This window comes from Pinus tabuliformis, chromosome 4_2 (genome assembly GCF_031772625.1).
Source record: "Pinus tabuliformis cultivar Carrire ecotype Pingquan chromosome 4_2, CPIR1, whole genome shotgun sequence".
Taxonomy (NCBI): domain Eukaryota; kingdom Viridiplantae; phylum Streptophyta; class Pinopsida; order Pinales; family Pinaceae; genus Pinus; species Pinus tabuliformis.
The window spans coordinates 124,270,467-124,287,146 of record NC_142304.1 but is presented as its reverse complement, the minus strand read 5'-3'; the positions used below and the strand labels follow the sequence as shown (position 1 = coordinate 124,287,146).

Below are 16,680 nucleotides of genomic sequence, written 5' to 3'. Positions count from 1 at the left end.
TGAAAATAAAATTATGCAAAACAAATAGAACAATCTTACAGCATTTTCAGAAGAGTAACACCAGCAAGATTTTTAACCCCAAAGTCTTCTTTATTGCACAAAAAATGAACTACAAGAGAGCTTCTTCAGCACAAGACTCACAGATCTTCTCTGATCTCAACTGACCCCTAACACCCTGTTTAAAGGAAAAGATCCCAACGGCTAGTTTGAGTAATCCATGTCGAAATGATCTCGACCGTCGATGAGAATCAAGGCATCTCTTAATCTCATCCGTCGATTTATTAAAAAATGATATTTTACATGTATTTACTCAAAATTTTATTATTTTATTATTTTTTAGGGTTTTTGCTTTATTTTATAATTTTTTTATTTTTTATTTTTATTTTCATTTCTTTATTTTTTATTTTATTTTTCAGTTATTTATTTATTTATTTTTTAATTTTTAATTCTTTTTTAAATGGATCCTCGAACTTAGCCTTTGGAAAAAACTCCCTAGGACCTAGGACTTAGGACTTATGAGGGGTTTAAAACACTTTCTAACCCTCAAGACACTTTACATCATGACTTTTACAACTTTACATCTTAAAGGGAAAAACCCATTTGACATAGACCCTCATAACCACCCAGTTCTGCGACACAACTATAATCTAGCAGATTAACACACTAGGATTCTCCTAAAATTCTAATAACAAAATCCATCCCAGCTTTGGGGTTAGGCTGAAGGAAAACTCTGCCGATCATGGACCGGTGAGACAAAAAACCTTCCGGGACATAGATTATCACTTAGAAAATTAGGTCCACCTAGCCAATTTACAGACATGACTCATATCTGCTAAGATTATTTACAATTTATACATGCAGACTGGGTTTACAACATAAGTTGTCGATGACTGCAGAATGGCACGGACATGTCGATCAAGCGCTACCCCTTTTTGCGAAGAAAAAGGGGTGTACTGCTATGGGCAGTTGACCAATAGTGGTCAACAAGGTCTAATTGGGATTTCACATTGGGGAGAAATGCTATTTGTGGAAGGGAATCTTGCTCACGTTAATAAATCCATATATTAAATTCAAAGTACATAATTTTTATTAATTTGCATGGGTGAAAAAATACATGTAAGTTTAAAATAAAACATAAAGTAATTAAGAAACTAGAATGTGATCCATAAATTAAATTCCATGTGCAAAAAAATTATCATTACTATGTTTTAAGATTTTTTTGGTGATCTTAAATGACATAAAATATCAGTTTGACAACTTTGTGTTAAACTTTCCTAGTCATTATGAATATTTGTATTCTCTCAACATCACTTTCGAAAAGACTCAAGTTGCATCATTCCTTCTTGCTCCTTTTATTGACTTGTACCATCTAGGTTATAACCTATATTAGATTAGCTATTGAGTACCATCTAGGTGATAACCTATATTAGATTAGCTATTTAGAGAGAGTACCTGCAAGAAGAGAGGCATACAAACACGAATTTATGCCAACTAAAGGGCACAAAAGTTCTCAAATCTTCTTTTCTCTAGATACATAATTATGGTACAATCCAACCCTTCATGAGCAAACAAAAATTACCACTTAGATAAAGAAAGAACAAAATAATTTTATAAACCATGGCGTTGATAAGTTGGTGTGCCATGACTAAAAAAGACAAACAACAACATGAAATAAGAGGGATATTAGGTCCATTAGAGTACAATATGAATGTTAATCTAATACCTAATGACTAAGAATAATGCCCAATATTTATTTATATCTCAACATGTTTTCCAGAGCTCCCACTATCTAATTATATTCATGTATTGTATGGACTTGATATGGATGATATCTTAAAAGGGTGGTTGATTATCATAAATATATATGACAAAAATTTGTAAGTTATTGGAAATGCTTTTTCCTTTGCAAGATCTCTTCTTTGAATGCACAGCAATAAGTTTTAGTTTAGATGAAAAGAATGCTGTATATAATTACTATTTTGTAGAGCTTTGATTCGATTTTCAAGTTTTGGATTTACCACACAAAACAAATGTGGAAATTCAAAACAAAGTAAGAAGAGACTCTCTCTAAATTTATAATATATACTAATTTTGGAAAACAAAAAAACAATTTTTTTACATACCTGAAAATATAGATATGATATACTGGAATACATCTCCACTCCAAATATCCTAATACGATGGCAAAGAAAACTATAGATTTTTCCTTATTTGCTTAATTAAAAATGTTCACAAGACTCCCAGAACCCTCCAAGTGAATCTTAGAACGAGAAAAAAAAAGAAAATGACGTTTAAAAACCCAAACCTCCACTTATATCAGGCTTTTTTAGTGTTTTTAAACCTCAACTTATAACAGGTTTTTTTAGTGTTTTTTAGTAACAGGCCAATAATTTCCTATCGTCTCGCGATAATTTCAAAATTATCGGGCTATTTTCCGGTGATAATATCGGCAAAGGTTGTTTCAGCGATAATATTGTAATATGTGCAATACTGAAACAAACTTTTCATGTTTTCAATCGAGGTTTTGGGGGGTTCAAATTGGAGACACCGAAAACCCCTCGGGCATGGTGCAACCATGGCTAAAAGTATGATCCAAGTCCGGATGGAACCATGAAGCCACCCAGGCTTTCTTCCTCAATCTATCACCTGACAGGGGTGCATTTTGATGAATCTTTATCCCGGTGATGCTGTGTAAGAACTACAAAAAAATATTTTTACAGGCACGAGCAAATAAAATTGGTCGAGTAAAAACACTTGATGAATGCGTGTAGTTCGAAACTAATTTATTCAGGTATGTACCAAGTTCTATTTACAATAAAGATACCAGACTAGGTATTATGTACAGTTGGGAGGCTTCAAACATTTGAAGAGCCCGGAAATGGGTTCTTTTGGAGACGGGATAGTCCTTGTATCCACAAACCTGACCTCCCCGTGACGAAATGAAAGCTCACTGTGCCTGCAGTTATGAAACAGAAGAGCTCAGCAGTACATGCACATGGAAAATGTACAAAGCACCTTAAGAATATATTTGTCATTAAATAGTCTTGAAAATCTTTACCTGCGAAGATCCAGTCCAGTCAGACCTGCTTGAAGTATTGTCAAGTTGTCTGAATCAGGTGAGACAATAATGATATTCTCGCTGGAATACTGAGTTTCTAATATGGACATGAGCTGTGTCACCCGAACAAATACATCGGCCACACTCTCATTTGGTGTTCCATCTGTAAAAGGAGGTGGCTTCAGATTTGGAGAAATCAGATCTGATGCATATATCTGTTCAATGAAAAACCTTTTGTTAAGTGACTATTACCATGATAATAATACTAATTGACATTTTATCAATATAAACTCTTTTTGCTATCAACCCAAAATAAAGTAAAATTTACACAGAATGTAGTTGTTACAAAAGTCGAAAATCTTAATATTCAAAAACTTAATTGATGAATTGACTCGTCATTATTAGTTCAGTGAAATTAGAACATGAGATTGCCAATTTGCAACTAGAATCTAAACAGTTAAAACAATAGAAACAGATGATGTGTGCGTGTATCTACACACAAAATGCATCCTCACCCACTGCTGTTTTTTTTATGTATCTCATATAGTATGCTTCTAGGAATATCTTGCAGACTCAATTTAATCAGTGTAGTACATACTGAAGAAATGTATTGAATTTAAGAACATAAAAACAAAGCCTTTCATGCACTAACGATTGAAAGAAGAAAAAGCCACTCTTACATTTTAGTCAACCAACGTCCTTGTGTTTAGCAGGTAAGTAACAATAGTTTTACATAAGCTTACAAGCTAGTCAGACTATCATGATTCATAAGAACCTTTGAGAATAGGGTGAACTGAGCCGCTATCAAAAAAGTAGACGAAGAGCTTATACGTTGAAAGTAGAACTCAAACTAGTTCGTAAAGCTACTATTGTTAATCAATTCATGATTACTATTTTCTTAAACTACTTAAACTTGAGGTTCACAGTTCACATGTTAAGTTTCCTTAATGCAAGCAATTTAATTAGAATGGAGGACTCAAAACTCCAAACCATTTAAGCGAATACAAAACAAGATCAAAATTGACCAGTACCGTATTCAAGAAAAGTCAAGATGACTTGGATGACTTAGAAACACTAATCAATGTGATTTTTAGATTATTCACATAATTACTCCCAACAGAGAGATAGAGAGCGTGATACAATTATAAGAAAGAAACAGAAAGTAGGAGAAGAAAGGAGCTTTTAAAGTCATTGAGAATATTCCAAGATGCCAAACATGGCAAAGGGAATGTGTATACGTGAGAAAGAAAGAGAGAACACATTATTTACTGTGGTCATCTTTGTATTACCCGAAGCGCTACATATTTATAATAATATTCATTTGTGGCTAAATATCAGTCTAGAGATAAAAATAGATCCTCAACTTATTACAAAACTAGCTTAGAATAGACTATTTGGCAAAAATAGCTTTTCTCATACAAGGATGGCTGAAAATTACTAGTGATTAAACTTAACAATTATTATCGACAATTAAAGTCCAAAAATACAAACAGCGGGCTCTCTCATCATTTTCCCCCCTTGAGGAAATTGTCCCTGAATTTTTATTGCTCAAGGGATATTCCCTTTCCAAGAAAGTGTGTTACAATATTTTGGCTTCTTGTAATTAAGTGTCGGTATGGACAATTATACCTTCAGATAGTAGAGTTAGAAAATGCTCCAAGAATGGAGTGCTTGAACTAGGGGTGGAGCTCACCATGCTAAAGACATTTAGAATGGAAAATCACTAGAAGTAGTTTGTTGTAATCAAGGGGCAAGCACTCAATCATGACAAACCAGTCCTCCATGTTCACCAACTTGAAGCTTAAAGAAGAAGAACTATGAAACAACTGAGGCTTCAGCCAATGTTAATGAAACTGAAGCACAAACGAACGTTGAAATGTAATGAAACTAAAAAATGCAAACCATTCCATAACAACAAACTACAGTCATTCCAGTAACTTAAAAGAATACGAGTGTCATCCCATCCCTCAAAGATAATGACTTGTCAATAAAGGCTCTCTGGAGCATGAGACAAAGATTGACTAATGTGACCCCTGTGGGAGGCCACATTATTGTGGACCAACATCGACAGAAAGGTCAAACTTGGTGTTATCACCTTAATTTTGCTCAACTGTGATAATTGGGCAACTGCACCAAAAACATCAGCAATTCACATAATGCAGAACATCAAATCAAATCATGACTATTTGTACCTCATTAAGCAAGGTTAAAATCTCAGTTATTTGCTATTAGATTCATGTGCCTTGCCCTTGTAGCACCCATATGAGTCGTGTGAAAAATCCTTCCAAATCCGCATGACTCGTGTGAAGCTAGAAGAGTTAGTTTTCCATTGTGCATTAAATACACAGAAGTCTGCTAATCAACTTGAGGCCGAGTACAGATCAAAGAGGAAATATCTCCAAAGCCTATTACATTCATTAGATTTCCTTAAATGCTTGTCTAATAAGTGGAATATAGCTCATGGAGGAAGGGAGTTCTAACATGAACCAGTTCTTGAAGAGTTCCAAGATTCCATACAAAGGGAACCGTTGGCCTGCATTATAGAGGGGTAATTAATTGCGGAGCTATGCCGAAGGAATGAGCTGGAGACCACATCTCAGCTCTCTCATTTCTTCCATTCTTTCCCTCTTGCTTGTTTGCTTGCCTTTCGTTAAAGAAACATATTGCACACATTCACCAAAGTTATAGGGTAGGCAGGCATTAAAAGAGGAAAAGGACCCTCCCAAGGAGAACTTTCGAGCCCATTTGCTGCCATCTACTCTCATCAAGGTGATATTCTGTGCCCTTTTGCCTTTCCTTAGATAATAATATGAGTATCACTGCTACCCCCAAATATTTGCAATTTGAATGGTATTTTATTTTAAAATTGAACATTATTTAATGATGCTTCTGATATCTTCTTGCTTATAGGTTGTTGTATTCACTCTTGTGCTTATCCCATACTCTCACATATGTTTGCTGTTAACTTATCAACATGCTAATAAAGGGATTTTACCCACCATTGCAACAAAAACCCCAACACAAATTGGCAACTTCACTATGGACTTGGATCATTATATCCGACTCCTAGGTCATTTCTATGCATAGATTTAGCTTCTGGTAGTTTGCAGGGTCATTGTCAACTTCGGATTTTACTTAATCACTTTCAAGTAGAGGTTGAATCTTCAAAAAATCATAATTTTTTAATCCTAGCATTTTTGTAACATCCCCAATTTTGATTTTTCATTGGACGGGATTAACAGAGCTTATTGGGGAGGTGCTAAGCATAGCACAATTTTGTAATCTGGGCATTGGGCGTATGGGACTTAGGAGAAATGGAAAATTACAGCTCTAGTGGAATGTGGGGGCCAAAAGAGAAGGAAATTTGACCCAATGGAGAATTTCACATTTCTTGGAGGGGAGAGAGAGAAAGGGTGCGAACTAGTGGAGAGTGGGGGCCACCAAGGAAGAAAGGACCAACAATTATAGAGCATGGAGACTCTCATTTGGATATCTTTGGTCATTTTACAATTCAACTCTAGTTCTCTTGAGCTGCTTAACCAAGACAACCCATGTTGGTCAGCGCAAGGAATTTCCGAGCGGGAATTCTACCCTCATTTCGAAGAACTTTGAGGGTCTCCTTAGTGAAGACAATTTGGGGAGCTCAATTTAGAGCTTCCATTGGACACATTGCAGGAGTTTACTCAACAATGCATATTTCTTGGGCGCAGAGGTATTTTCGTGGAGCGCATTGTGGGAGCAAGTGTGGGTTAGAGGCTTTGGGCTTTTGCAGGGAATTTTCTTATTGTTAGACCGGAGTTTGGGTAGTATTCGCCGGGCAGGATTGGAGGCTATTACCTAGGTCAATTATTCTATCTTTTGGCATGGGCGCAAAAGCTATTTGACCATTGCACAGGGGTTTAGAGAAGAGTCAGGAGAGAGGGTTGGAGATAGGAGATATTTCTCAGTGAAGAATTTAGTCAGAGCTAGGAGTAATTTCCTGTGGTAGATTTGGGCATAATTCAATAGTATCAAAACTGTGGAGCGTTTTCTGGCCAAATTGAACAATTTGCACTTGTTGGGTGCAATGTTATCAAAAGCGGACCAGAATTGGTGGAACCAGCCGGTCCGGACGTGTTTGGCCCAAAACAGGTTCGAACCAGCCGGATCAAGACTGGTTCCATGTAGTTTGTACCTATGCAGGCCAATGTAAAAAAATGTCCTTTTTCTTTTTCTATTTTTTCAGATGTTTGGGCCACTTCTAATTCTCCCCTAGGCTAACCTAATATTCAAGCCTATGGCCCTCGACCTAATAATCAAGCCTATGGCCCTAGTACTGTTATGCAATTCATGGTAATGTTAAATTCTTAAAGTAAAAGTGACATTCTCCTTTATCTTTCATTTTTATTTTCATCCTTTTACTTCAATTTTTAACATTACCATGAAATGACTCAGGATGTTCGAGAGTGGTTTCAACCTCGTTGGATTTCATATGGAGAAAGTAGAATTTTAGATTTCACTCAAAATCCAACAAACTTAATAGTTTTTCAGGATTTCAAAATTGGGGGAATTGCAACGTTTCCATTGGATTTTGCCATGTACGAGGGTATGGAACTAGCATTTAATAAAGAGCACCAAAACCTCTATGTACTTTGATGTTAATGGCATTGGTTGTCGACCTCCTCTATCATGACTCTACTAAAAATGTACCCATCACTCAAACAAAATCTGGACATGACATGCTACATTTTTCCTATCATATTTTAATGCCTAAATGGTTATATTGATGACAAAGGCCCCAATATAGGCAATGATTTTGATGATATGTAGGCATTTGTTGTAGCATGATTTTTTTGGATGCAAGAGGCCATCTAGAGCCTCTTTGTTGATGTATTTTCAGTTTAGAGATAGACTGCACTTGATGCTATTTTGGTTATGTGCACCCTTACATGTTATGTGAATGAGAATTTTTGCATATTTGTGTATAAATGGTTTGGATTCATATGGATGCACATGATTATATATTTTTTTCTTTAAAAGATGAATATTTTATGCGTTTTTGGTAAACCGATTTTCTTTTCTGGTCTTTTACAGGTTTCACTCTGGTTCTGACCAGTTCCCAGTCCACAAAGTTTTTCGGTTCGATCACCAATTCGGTTCTGAATCCTGATAACATTGGTTGGGGGTCACCGGGGGTTGGTGGATTCAGCCCAAACCCTTTCTGGATTTTTGTGGGTTAATTGAGAGGAGTCTAGGGTTAATTTTAAAAAAAATTCTGAGCAATATTTGGGCCAAAAACCCACATTCTTATGGCAAGGCATATTGTTGGTTAGCTGGGAAGTTCGCATCACTTTGTGGGTTCAGTTTTGGGTTGGAATTTGGCCAAACCACTCTTTTGGTATTGTTAGGTATGAGGAGTGGAGCCCGTAGCTGCAATTTCAAAGCATTCCAGGCATTATTTTGAGCAGATCATCCATTTGACTTGGCAGCTTGTAGCAGATTTTCTAGATAGTGCGCATTATCAGTTTGGAGCCATTTCAGCAGTTGGATCAACGAGATTTCACCTGGGGTTTTCCTAGCTTGCATAACAAGCCCAGGTTCTATCATTCCTTGCCATTTATGTACTCATATTTCTATATTAATGAAATGCTATGTTGCATTGGTACCACTCTCGGCCATTGGAGAGCACGTACCCAAAGCTCCGATGCTCCTGGAAGCTTGGGAGCTAGTACGAAACATTCCAAAATTGGCGGGAGCTTTGTTTGGTACTTTGGAGCGTTTTGGGTACTTGCTGGTTCAGAAATAGGCGTTCCGAGTACTGGTTTTTGTGAGCGTGGCTCGGGAGCCTTTGGGAGCTCCCATCTATCGAGGAGCGACTAGTTTGGTACTTCAAAGCATTTTGGGTACTTGCTGGTTCAGAAATAGGCATTCCGGGTACAGGTTTCTGTGAGGAGCGTGGCTCGAGAGCCTCTGGGAGCTCCCATCCAGAGATTTCTGCAAGCTCAAGCAGAGTGAGAAGAACAAGTGTTATGGAGGATAGGGAACCCAAAACTATGAGCTGCAAAGGACCAGAGGGAGGATGTACTTCCCTACTTACGATGGCACTGCCAAGTGCACGGCTAGGGCTTGGGTTGAGAAGATGGACACCTACTTCCAACTCAACCGGATGACAGAACAGGAAGCTATCAAGATGGCCACGCTGCACATGGAGGGGGAAGCCCATGACTGGTGATTTCATGGCTTGGCCACCCTAGGGCATGCCAATGTGGCTTCTTATGAGAACTTCACCAGAAGGGTGGTGGAGCGTTTTGACCAGAGAGATCCAGAGATCCAGAGGCCCATTCAGGCCTGCCTCAGCGGAACAAGGGAGAGTTGATTCACCCTGCAGGATTGCTACAGCCACTTCCCATCCCCGAGGGGAAATGGGAAAGTATATCTAAGGATTTCATCACAGGCCTCTCCACAGTGCAGGGGAAGGACTACATCTATGTTGTGGTCGACAGGTTGCCAAATATGCCCACCTTTTCACCATTCCCACCAGATACACCATTGTACAGGTTGCAGAATTGTTCTTTTGGGAGATTTTCCGGTTGCACAGGCTCCCCAAGAACATTGTGAGTGACAAGGACAACAGGTTCATGGGAGATTTTTGGCAGGAACTTTTGAGATTGGTCGAGACCGAACGCACACCTAGCACTAGCTACCACACTCAAACAAATGGCCAAACCGAGAGGGTTAATCAATGGCTGGAGGGTTACCTGAGGAACTACGTGATTGGTCAACGGAGGGATTCGATTCGGTGGTTGCATCTGGGCGAGTACTACTACACCACCACCCACCACATGTCCATTGGTATGACTCATTTCTGTGCTTTGTATGGATATGATGCATTATCTTTTGCTGACATTGTTTTTGGAGATAGTCGGGCCCCAAAGGCCAAAGATTGGGTCCAAGAGAGCCAAGACATCCTCAAGGCTCTCAAGGATAACTTGGTGACAACCCAAAACCAGCAGAAGGTGTACGCAGACCGACACAAGACAGAGAGGCATTTCGAGGAGGGGGACTTGGTGTACCTCCGGCTACAGCCTTACAGGCAGTCCACGCTGAAGCAGAAGGGGGTCGAGAAGCTACAACCCCGCTTCTATGGGCCATACCGGGTGATCAAACGAGTTGGGGAGGTGGCCTATGAGCTAGAGTTGCCTCCGGGGAGCAGGATCCACAATGTATTTCATGTCTCATGCCTTAAAAAGGTGTTGGGACAACATTGACAGCAACAGCAGATTTATCCCCACCGGACGATGAGGGCCACTTACTTTTGGAACCTGAGGCCATCTTGGAGAGCAGGGAAAGGAAACTGAGGAGCAGGACCATCAAGGAGTTCTTGGTGCGTTGGAGGAACTTGCCAGATGAGGATGCCAGTTGGGAGGGTGAGCATATTTTGGAGCACCCAACTTTGGAGCAACATTTGGGAGGGGAGGACTGTCATGTCCCTTCTCAAATACATTTGTAACAGGGTGTTGCTACACAATTTTGCACAATTTTGGCTAAGGAAAAGAACCCAACATTTTCGACTTAGGGACTTAGGAGGAAATTCGACTTTATTTGGCTGCTAGTGGAATGTGGGGGCCACCCACATGTGAATTCGAACTAGGCCATTCGAATGGCTTGGAGGGAATTCGAATAGCTGGATGGAGGGGCCCACATGAGGCAAGGAAGGCCCAAGGAGATAAAAGGAGGAGGAAGCTCTCATTTGGATTCATTCTTACACCTTGCAAATCGAAATTACTTGATTGTTCGCTCTGCTGTTTAGCTGAGTCAACCGACTGTTTAGCCACGAATCTCTCAAGCGGGAGATTCAACCTTTCCTTCGAGGGACCTTCCGTGCCCGCCCTAGGGAGGCAGTTCCATAAGCATTTCAGGAGATCTAGGAGTGTGTTACAACACTACCATTCATCCACAAACAAGGAGTGTGTGTTTATGGCTATCTAGAAAATACGCAAGAGGAGTTGGAGCCATCCTTGATCAGGCATTTGCCAAGAGAGTCAGAGGATTGGGAGAGAAACAATAGGCCAGCATTTCTGGAGAGTTTTGGGCCATCAGAGTCAGCATCCCAGTAGTTCGAATTATTGGGCTTGGGGACAACACAGAGGGCCAGTCCAACGTTTTCATGAGCAGGTATTACCATAGTTTTAAAAACCATTCACAAAAACCGGTAACCGGTCAAACCGGCCGGTTAGATAGCTGGCCGGTCCGAACCGGCCTAAAAAACCCGGTCAGCTCCCTCCTGTGCCCGAAATCTGGCCCTAACCGGTAAAAACCGGCCGGTTTAGGACGGAACCGGCCGGTTTGTATCAAACCGGCCGGTTCCGTCCTAAACCGGTCGGTTTATGGACAGGCCACCGATTAATGACAAAAAGCGCAGCTGTTTTGTGGTTTAGGGGTTTTGGGGGGGAGGGAAAGGTATCAAACCGGCCGGTTCCGTCCTAAACCGGCCGGTTTATGGACAGCCCACCGATTAATGACAAAAAGCGCAGCTGTTTTGTGGTTTAGGGGTTTTGGGGGGGAGGGAAAGGTATTTTCCCTCTAAAAACACCCTCACACTTGCTATAAGAGACCCCTCTCACTCTCATTTGTCTCACACAACTGATTCGGAGTGTTTGTGAGTGTTTGTGAGTTTGTTTGTGAGCTTGGAGAGTGTGGAGTTTTTGCTGAAGTAGTCATCTTGGAGTTGGAGTTGGAGCTATTTTGGAGATAGTGTGTAGCTGTCAGTGGAGTTGCCATCTTCAAGAGGCGGCTAAGGGAGCTAGTTTGCATTTCCAGGTAAGGATTTGCACTTGATAATTCCTCATTTGAGTCTGTTGTCCATGAATTTTTTTTTAATGTGTTATACTTATAAACTTCTCACTTCTATGATCTATCATGTATGCTTTAAACTCTCTAGCTATATGCTATCAAATTTTGTAGCTTGAGCCTTGCATGTGCATTTGTTTTCCTACATTTATCTTTGGTTTTCCATTTTGCTTAGCTGCAATTTTTTTTTAAATGGCAGATTTCTTTGCAAATTGTTATTATTTCAAGCAAACTTGGCTCCAAAAGGAAAGGACAGTGCATGGGTTCATTGTGATGTAATTGAGGGAAAAATGATATGCAAATTATGCCATAAATCTATTGGAGGTGGGGGTATTCTTAGGTTGAAACAACACTTGGCTGGGGTAAGAGGCCAAGTAAAGCCATGTGATGCACCAAAAGAACTGTTAGGTCCTATTAGGGCAGAATACATTGCCAAGCTTGAAAAATTTTATGAGGATAAGGCTAGGGAGAAGGCCATCCAAGATGAAATTGCAAGGAAGAGGGAATTAATAGAAGCCATGAAAGAGAGTGGGTATGATGATTATGAGATTCAAGACTCCACTTCTATCCCTTCCACCAATGACCCCTTTCACTATGTTCATCCTTCTGTTGGAGTTGGCCAATCATCAAAAGGAACAAAGAGAGCAAACATCCAAAGTTATTTCTCATCTTCTGCCAACATTGCCTCTTCTAAATCTAATCCCACTTCCTCCCAGCCAAGTTCTCAACCCACTTTGGATCAACATTGGAAAAAACAATGCAAAGAAACTTCTCACCAATACATTGCTAGATGGTGGTATGATTCAGATATCCCATTTAATGTTGCTCGCTCACCTTATTACCAAGCTATGTGGGACTCTGTTATAGCTGCAGGAAAGGGCTTCAAAGGCCCTAGTATGCATGACTTGAGGGGAGCTCTTTTGCAAAAAGAGATATCTTCCATTGATGAGTATTTGGTTGAGTTTAAAGAGTCATGGCTCAAAACAGGTTGTTCCATTATGTCAGATGGATGGACCGATGGAAAGAACCGCACTATCATTAATTTCCTTGTTTCTTGCCCTCAAGGAACCATGTTTTTGAAATCAGTTGATGCATCTGATAAGATAAAGGATGCAATCCTTCTATTTGAGCTTTTGGATAACGTTATTCAGGAAGTTGGGGAGCAGCATGTTGTGCAGGTCATCACTGATAATGCCTCAAACTATGTTCTTGCTGGAAAGATGCTTGAGGCCAAATATAAGACCATATTTTGGACTCCATGTGCTGCACATTGCATAGACCTCATGCTTGAGGATATAGGCAAAGTGGAGTGGGTAAAAAACACTGTAGAGCATGCCAAGTGCATTACAAAATACATTTACAACCACTCATGGGTATTGAACCTAATGAGGAAACACACTGGAGGCAAAGAGCTTGTTAGGCCTGCAATTACGAGATTTGCAACTCACTTCTTCACGTTGCAATGTCTCAATGGTCAACATAAAAACTTGCAGAAAATGTTTTCCTCTGAAGAATGGTCTGAATCTCGGTGGGCTCGTAGACCAGATGGAAAAGACACCAAAAAGAAAGTGTTTGACACTTATTTTTGGAAAAGGTCTGTAGAGCTTGTGAAAATTACCGAGCCCCTTGTTAAGGTGCTAAGGTTGGTGGATGGGGAAAGATTGGCCATGGGCTACATTTATGAAGCTATGGATCAGGCAAAGGAGCAGATACGGGCAGCTTACAAGGACAGGTTAGCTAAATATGGCCGTATATGGGAGATCATTGATAACAGATGGAACAATCAACTCCATCGTCCTATACATGCAGCCGGGTATTTTTTGAACCCAAGGTATCACTATAAAAATCGGCTAGGAGATCAGCATGATGGGGAGGTCAGAGCTGGATTGATTGATTGCTTGGAGCGCATGGTCCCTAACCATGTAGACCAGTTGGAAATACATAGACAGCTTACTATTTTCAATATGGCAAGTGGTACTTTTGGCAAAGATGGCAAGAGATGTGGACCAACCAGGTAAGCAATTCCAATTTCCATTTTTTTTTTCATTTCAAGTTAAAATTGTTTACGTTCTTTACAATTCAAATTATAAACTAAGTTACTAATTATTGTCTTTTTCTTTGCAGCACATTGGTGGGAGTCATTTGGTGGCCAGTGTCCTCAATTGCAAAGGTTTGCAATTAGAGTCCTCAGTCAAACTTGCAGTGCTTCAGGTTGTGAGCGCAATTGGTCTGTTTTTGAGCGCATACACACGAAGAAGAGAAACCGTTTGGAACAAAAACGGTTAAATGATCTTGTTTTTGTGCAATACAACCTTCGACTGAGGAGGAACCAAATGATGAGCAAATCACCTGATCTAGATCCCATTGTGTTGGACGATATTGATCCAACATCAAAATGGGTGGAGGAGACTGAAGATCCTGTGTTTGAGGCTGATTTTGATATCGACATGGCTTTAGCGGGGGATGAGGCAGATTATGTGGCGGCATCAGAACCAGGATCAGTAGCGGCATCAAGGAAAGGCAAGGAACCAACGAAAGGCACTAGTCGTGCAGGTCGACAAACTCGTGCTTCCATTAGGTCCACTTCTATTGTCATTGGTGGCATTGATACTGATGTTGCAGATCAGGCTGAGGCATCCTCAGACTCTGAACCAGATGATGTCTATGTAGCTCCTGATGATGATCCTGTGTCTAGTAGTGGTGATGGACTTGATGATTGATCATGTGTACACTGTAGACTTGTAGTAGGCCAATGGCCTCATAGCTTGCAGCATTGTTTTTGGACTTTATAGGCCATTTAGAGCCTCATTTCTTATGTATTTTGCTATTTTGTCGATGATATGTATTGCACTCGGTGCCATTTTGATATATTCACCTTTGCATGGTATATAAATGAGCAAACTTTGCATATTTTGTCTCTATTGGCTTGGAATCATGGTTTTACATCTTAAAAATAGTTTTGTTTCATTAAAAATTAATTATTTAATGTATTTTTTAAAAACCGGTTCGTTTAGACCAAACCAGTCCCGGTTAGACCAGTTCCGGTCGGTAAACCGGTTCATTAGGTGGACCAGTCCGGTCACCGGTTCCGGTTTTAAAAACATTGGGTATTACAAGCCAAAAGCCCATCCAGGAAGTCAGGGGATTTATAGTAGGGGTCAACCTAGACTTTGGGACAATTTCCGGGAGGATTTACAGGCAAATTCCAGCAAGACGAGTTTGCAGTTATCGCTGAAGTTGGGCTTCTTGGGGGTCGAATTTCAGAAGTCTAAACTAGCTGAATTCCTTCATGGGTTTTTGTGGGTTTAGGCCAAGGAGTCCGGGGCTCAAATCTTATAATTTTCTGAGCACAGGAAGTTGTATTCCAGCTATTCAAACTTAGCAGAAAAAAGCAGTTTTCTGGGCAGCGCAGTGCAGATTGGTGCAGCAGGAGGAGCAGTGATCGGTTCAGCCATTTCTCACCTGGGTTTGGTCATGCTTGTCCATTGAGACAAGCCCAGGTTCACCATTCCGTTATCCATTGTAGTTTTCCCTCAAAGAAGTAATAAAATGGCTCAGTAGTTCCTCTTTTCCAATGTTTCCATGGGTGTTTAAGGTGTATTTCGTTTTTATATTTTTCTGAACAGATTATTTGCTTTATATCACTTGTATTCCTTTTTAGGAACATTACATATTAACATAAAAACATCATGATCAATTGTAAAGAATATGTTTACATACAAAGAACATATGTTTACTTTTTAACAGAAAAACATCACGATCCTCTATTTTCTTGATTTGTATATCTGTTTTCTTTTCTCCGTAGCATTGATGTATAGTTTTTAAAGAATACGATTTTTTATCTTTAAATTTAACGCCATATACAGAGTTTTGCAATGATGGAAAATGAAAATTTTGTTGAAGAATCTAGGGCATGCATAATTAAATTGATTCTTCGTTACATGATAACAATTTGTGAAGTGTTTATACAATTAATCTTAGCTTGATGTTCCATTCATTATTAGTGTGAGTGTTTACTTCATCAGACTACTACAAAAACAAAAGAGACAAGAACACAAATATTTGGCTTACTGCCAGGGCCAAAACCTCTCCCTCTTGGAGTGGAAAACCCACGCAAAATTCTTCTTATAGAGATTTCATTGACAAATACCAAGACCATGACCCTTGACACTTTTTGCCTCTCCAAGACCGAGACATCAATCCTTTCTTCCATCACTGCTAAGATCATCATGATTGCTGCACCATTGAAGCTATCACTGAGATCTTCATTACTGCTTCTAACATCTGGTCCATGACTGATCCTTGATATTGCCACCAAGGTGATCTCTGCACTCTTCATCAAGACTATGATCTTCAATAAACAGATCATGACTTGTGACAGCACCTTACTGTAGCTTGAGATAATATGTCACATTATGAGATCACGATCCTTGTCGAGACTATTCATCCTAGTCATCAGTATCATAGTTCCCCTCATTATTCCGAGATTGCAACTATCATAGTTGCTTACTGCTCCCTCCAGACTGCAGGTCCTGATTTGATTCACTACTTATTATGTTAAGACTGGAGTAGACACAGTCATCACTGAAATTCTCTTCAACGTAATTATAATATATCTATATGTTGAGATTGGGATAGCACCTTCAGGATCACTGTGATCTCCATTAGGCCGAGACAGGGAGGACAGTAAGGGTTCCGAATTACATTGACTACTTATGAAGTAGAACCATCGGGATCTACTTTTCATCTAGGCAGAGAATACATGTATGTCTGAGATAGCAAATATATATGTC

At 39.7% G+C, this 16,680-nt stretch overlaps 1 protein-coding gene across 1 annotated transcript in view; it reads right to left on the bottom strand.

Annotated features, from left to right (window-relative positions):
- Positions 1 to 2,456: 2,456 nt before the first annotated feature.
- The window catches only part of LOC149168556 (Phosphoglycerate mutase family protein), a 226,741-nt gene continuing 212,517 nt past the window's right edge, over positions 2,457 to 16,680 (bottom strand). The window contains exons 4-5 of the mRNA XM_089428312.1: positions 3,059 to 3,273; positions 2,457 to 2,956 (exon numbers count right to left, since the gene is read on the bottom strand). Coding sequence (XP_089284438.1) covers positions 2,836 to 2,956; positions 3,059 to 3,273 — 336 coding nt within the window. The 3' untranslated portion in view covers positions 2,457 to 2,835. The remainder of the gene's footprint in view (positions 2,957 to 3,058; positions 3,274 to 16,680) is intronic.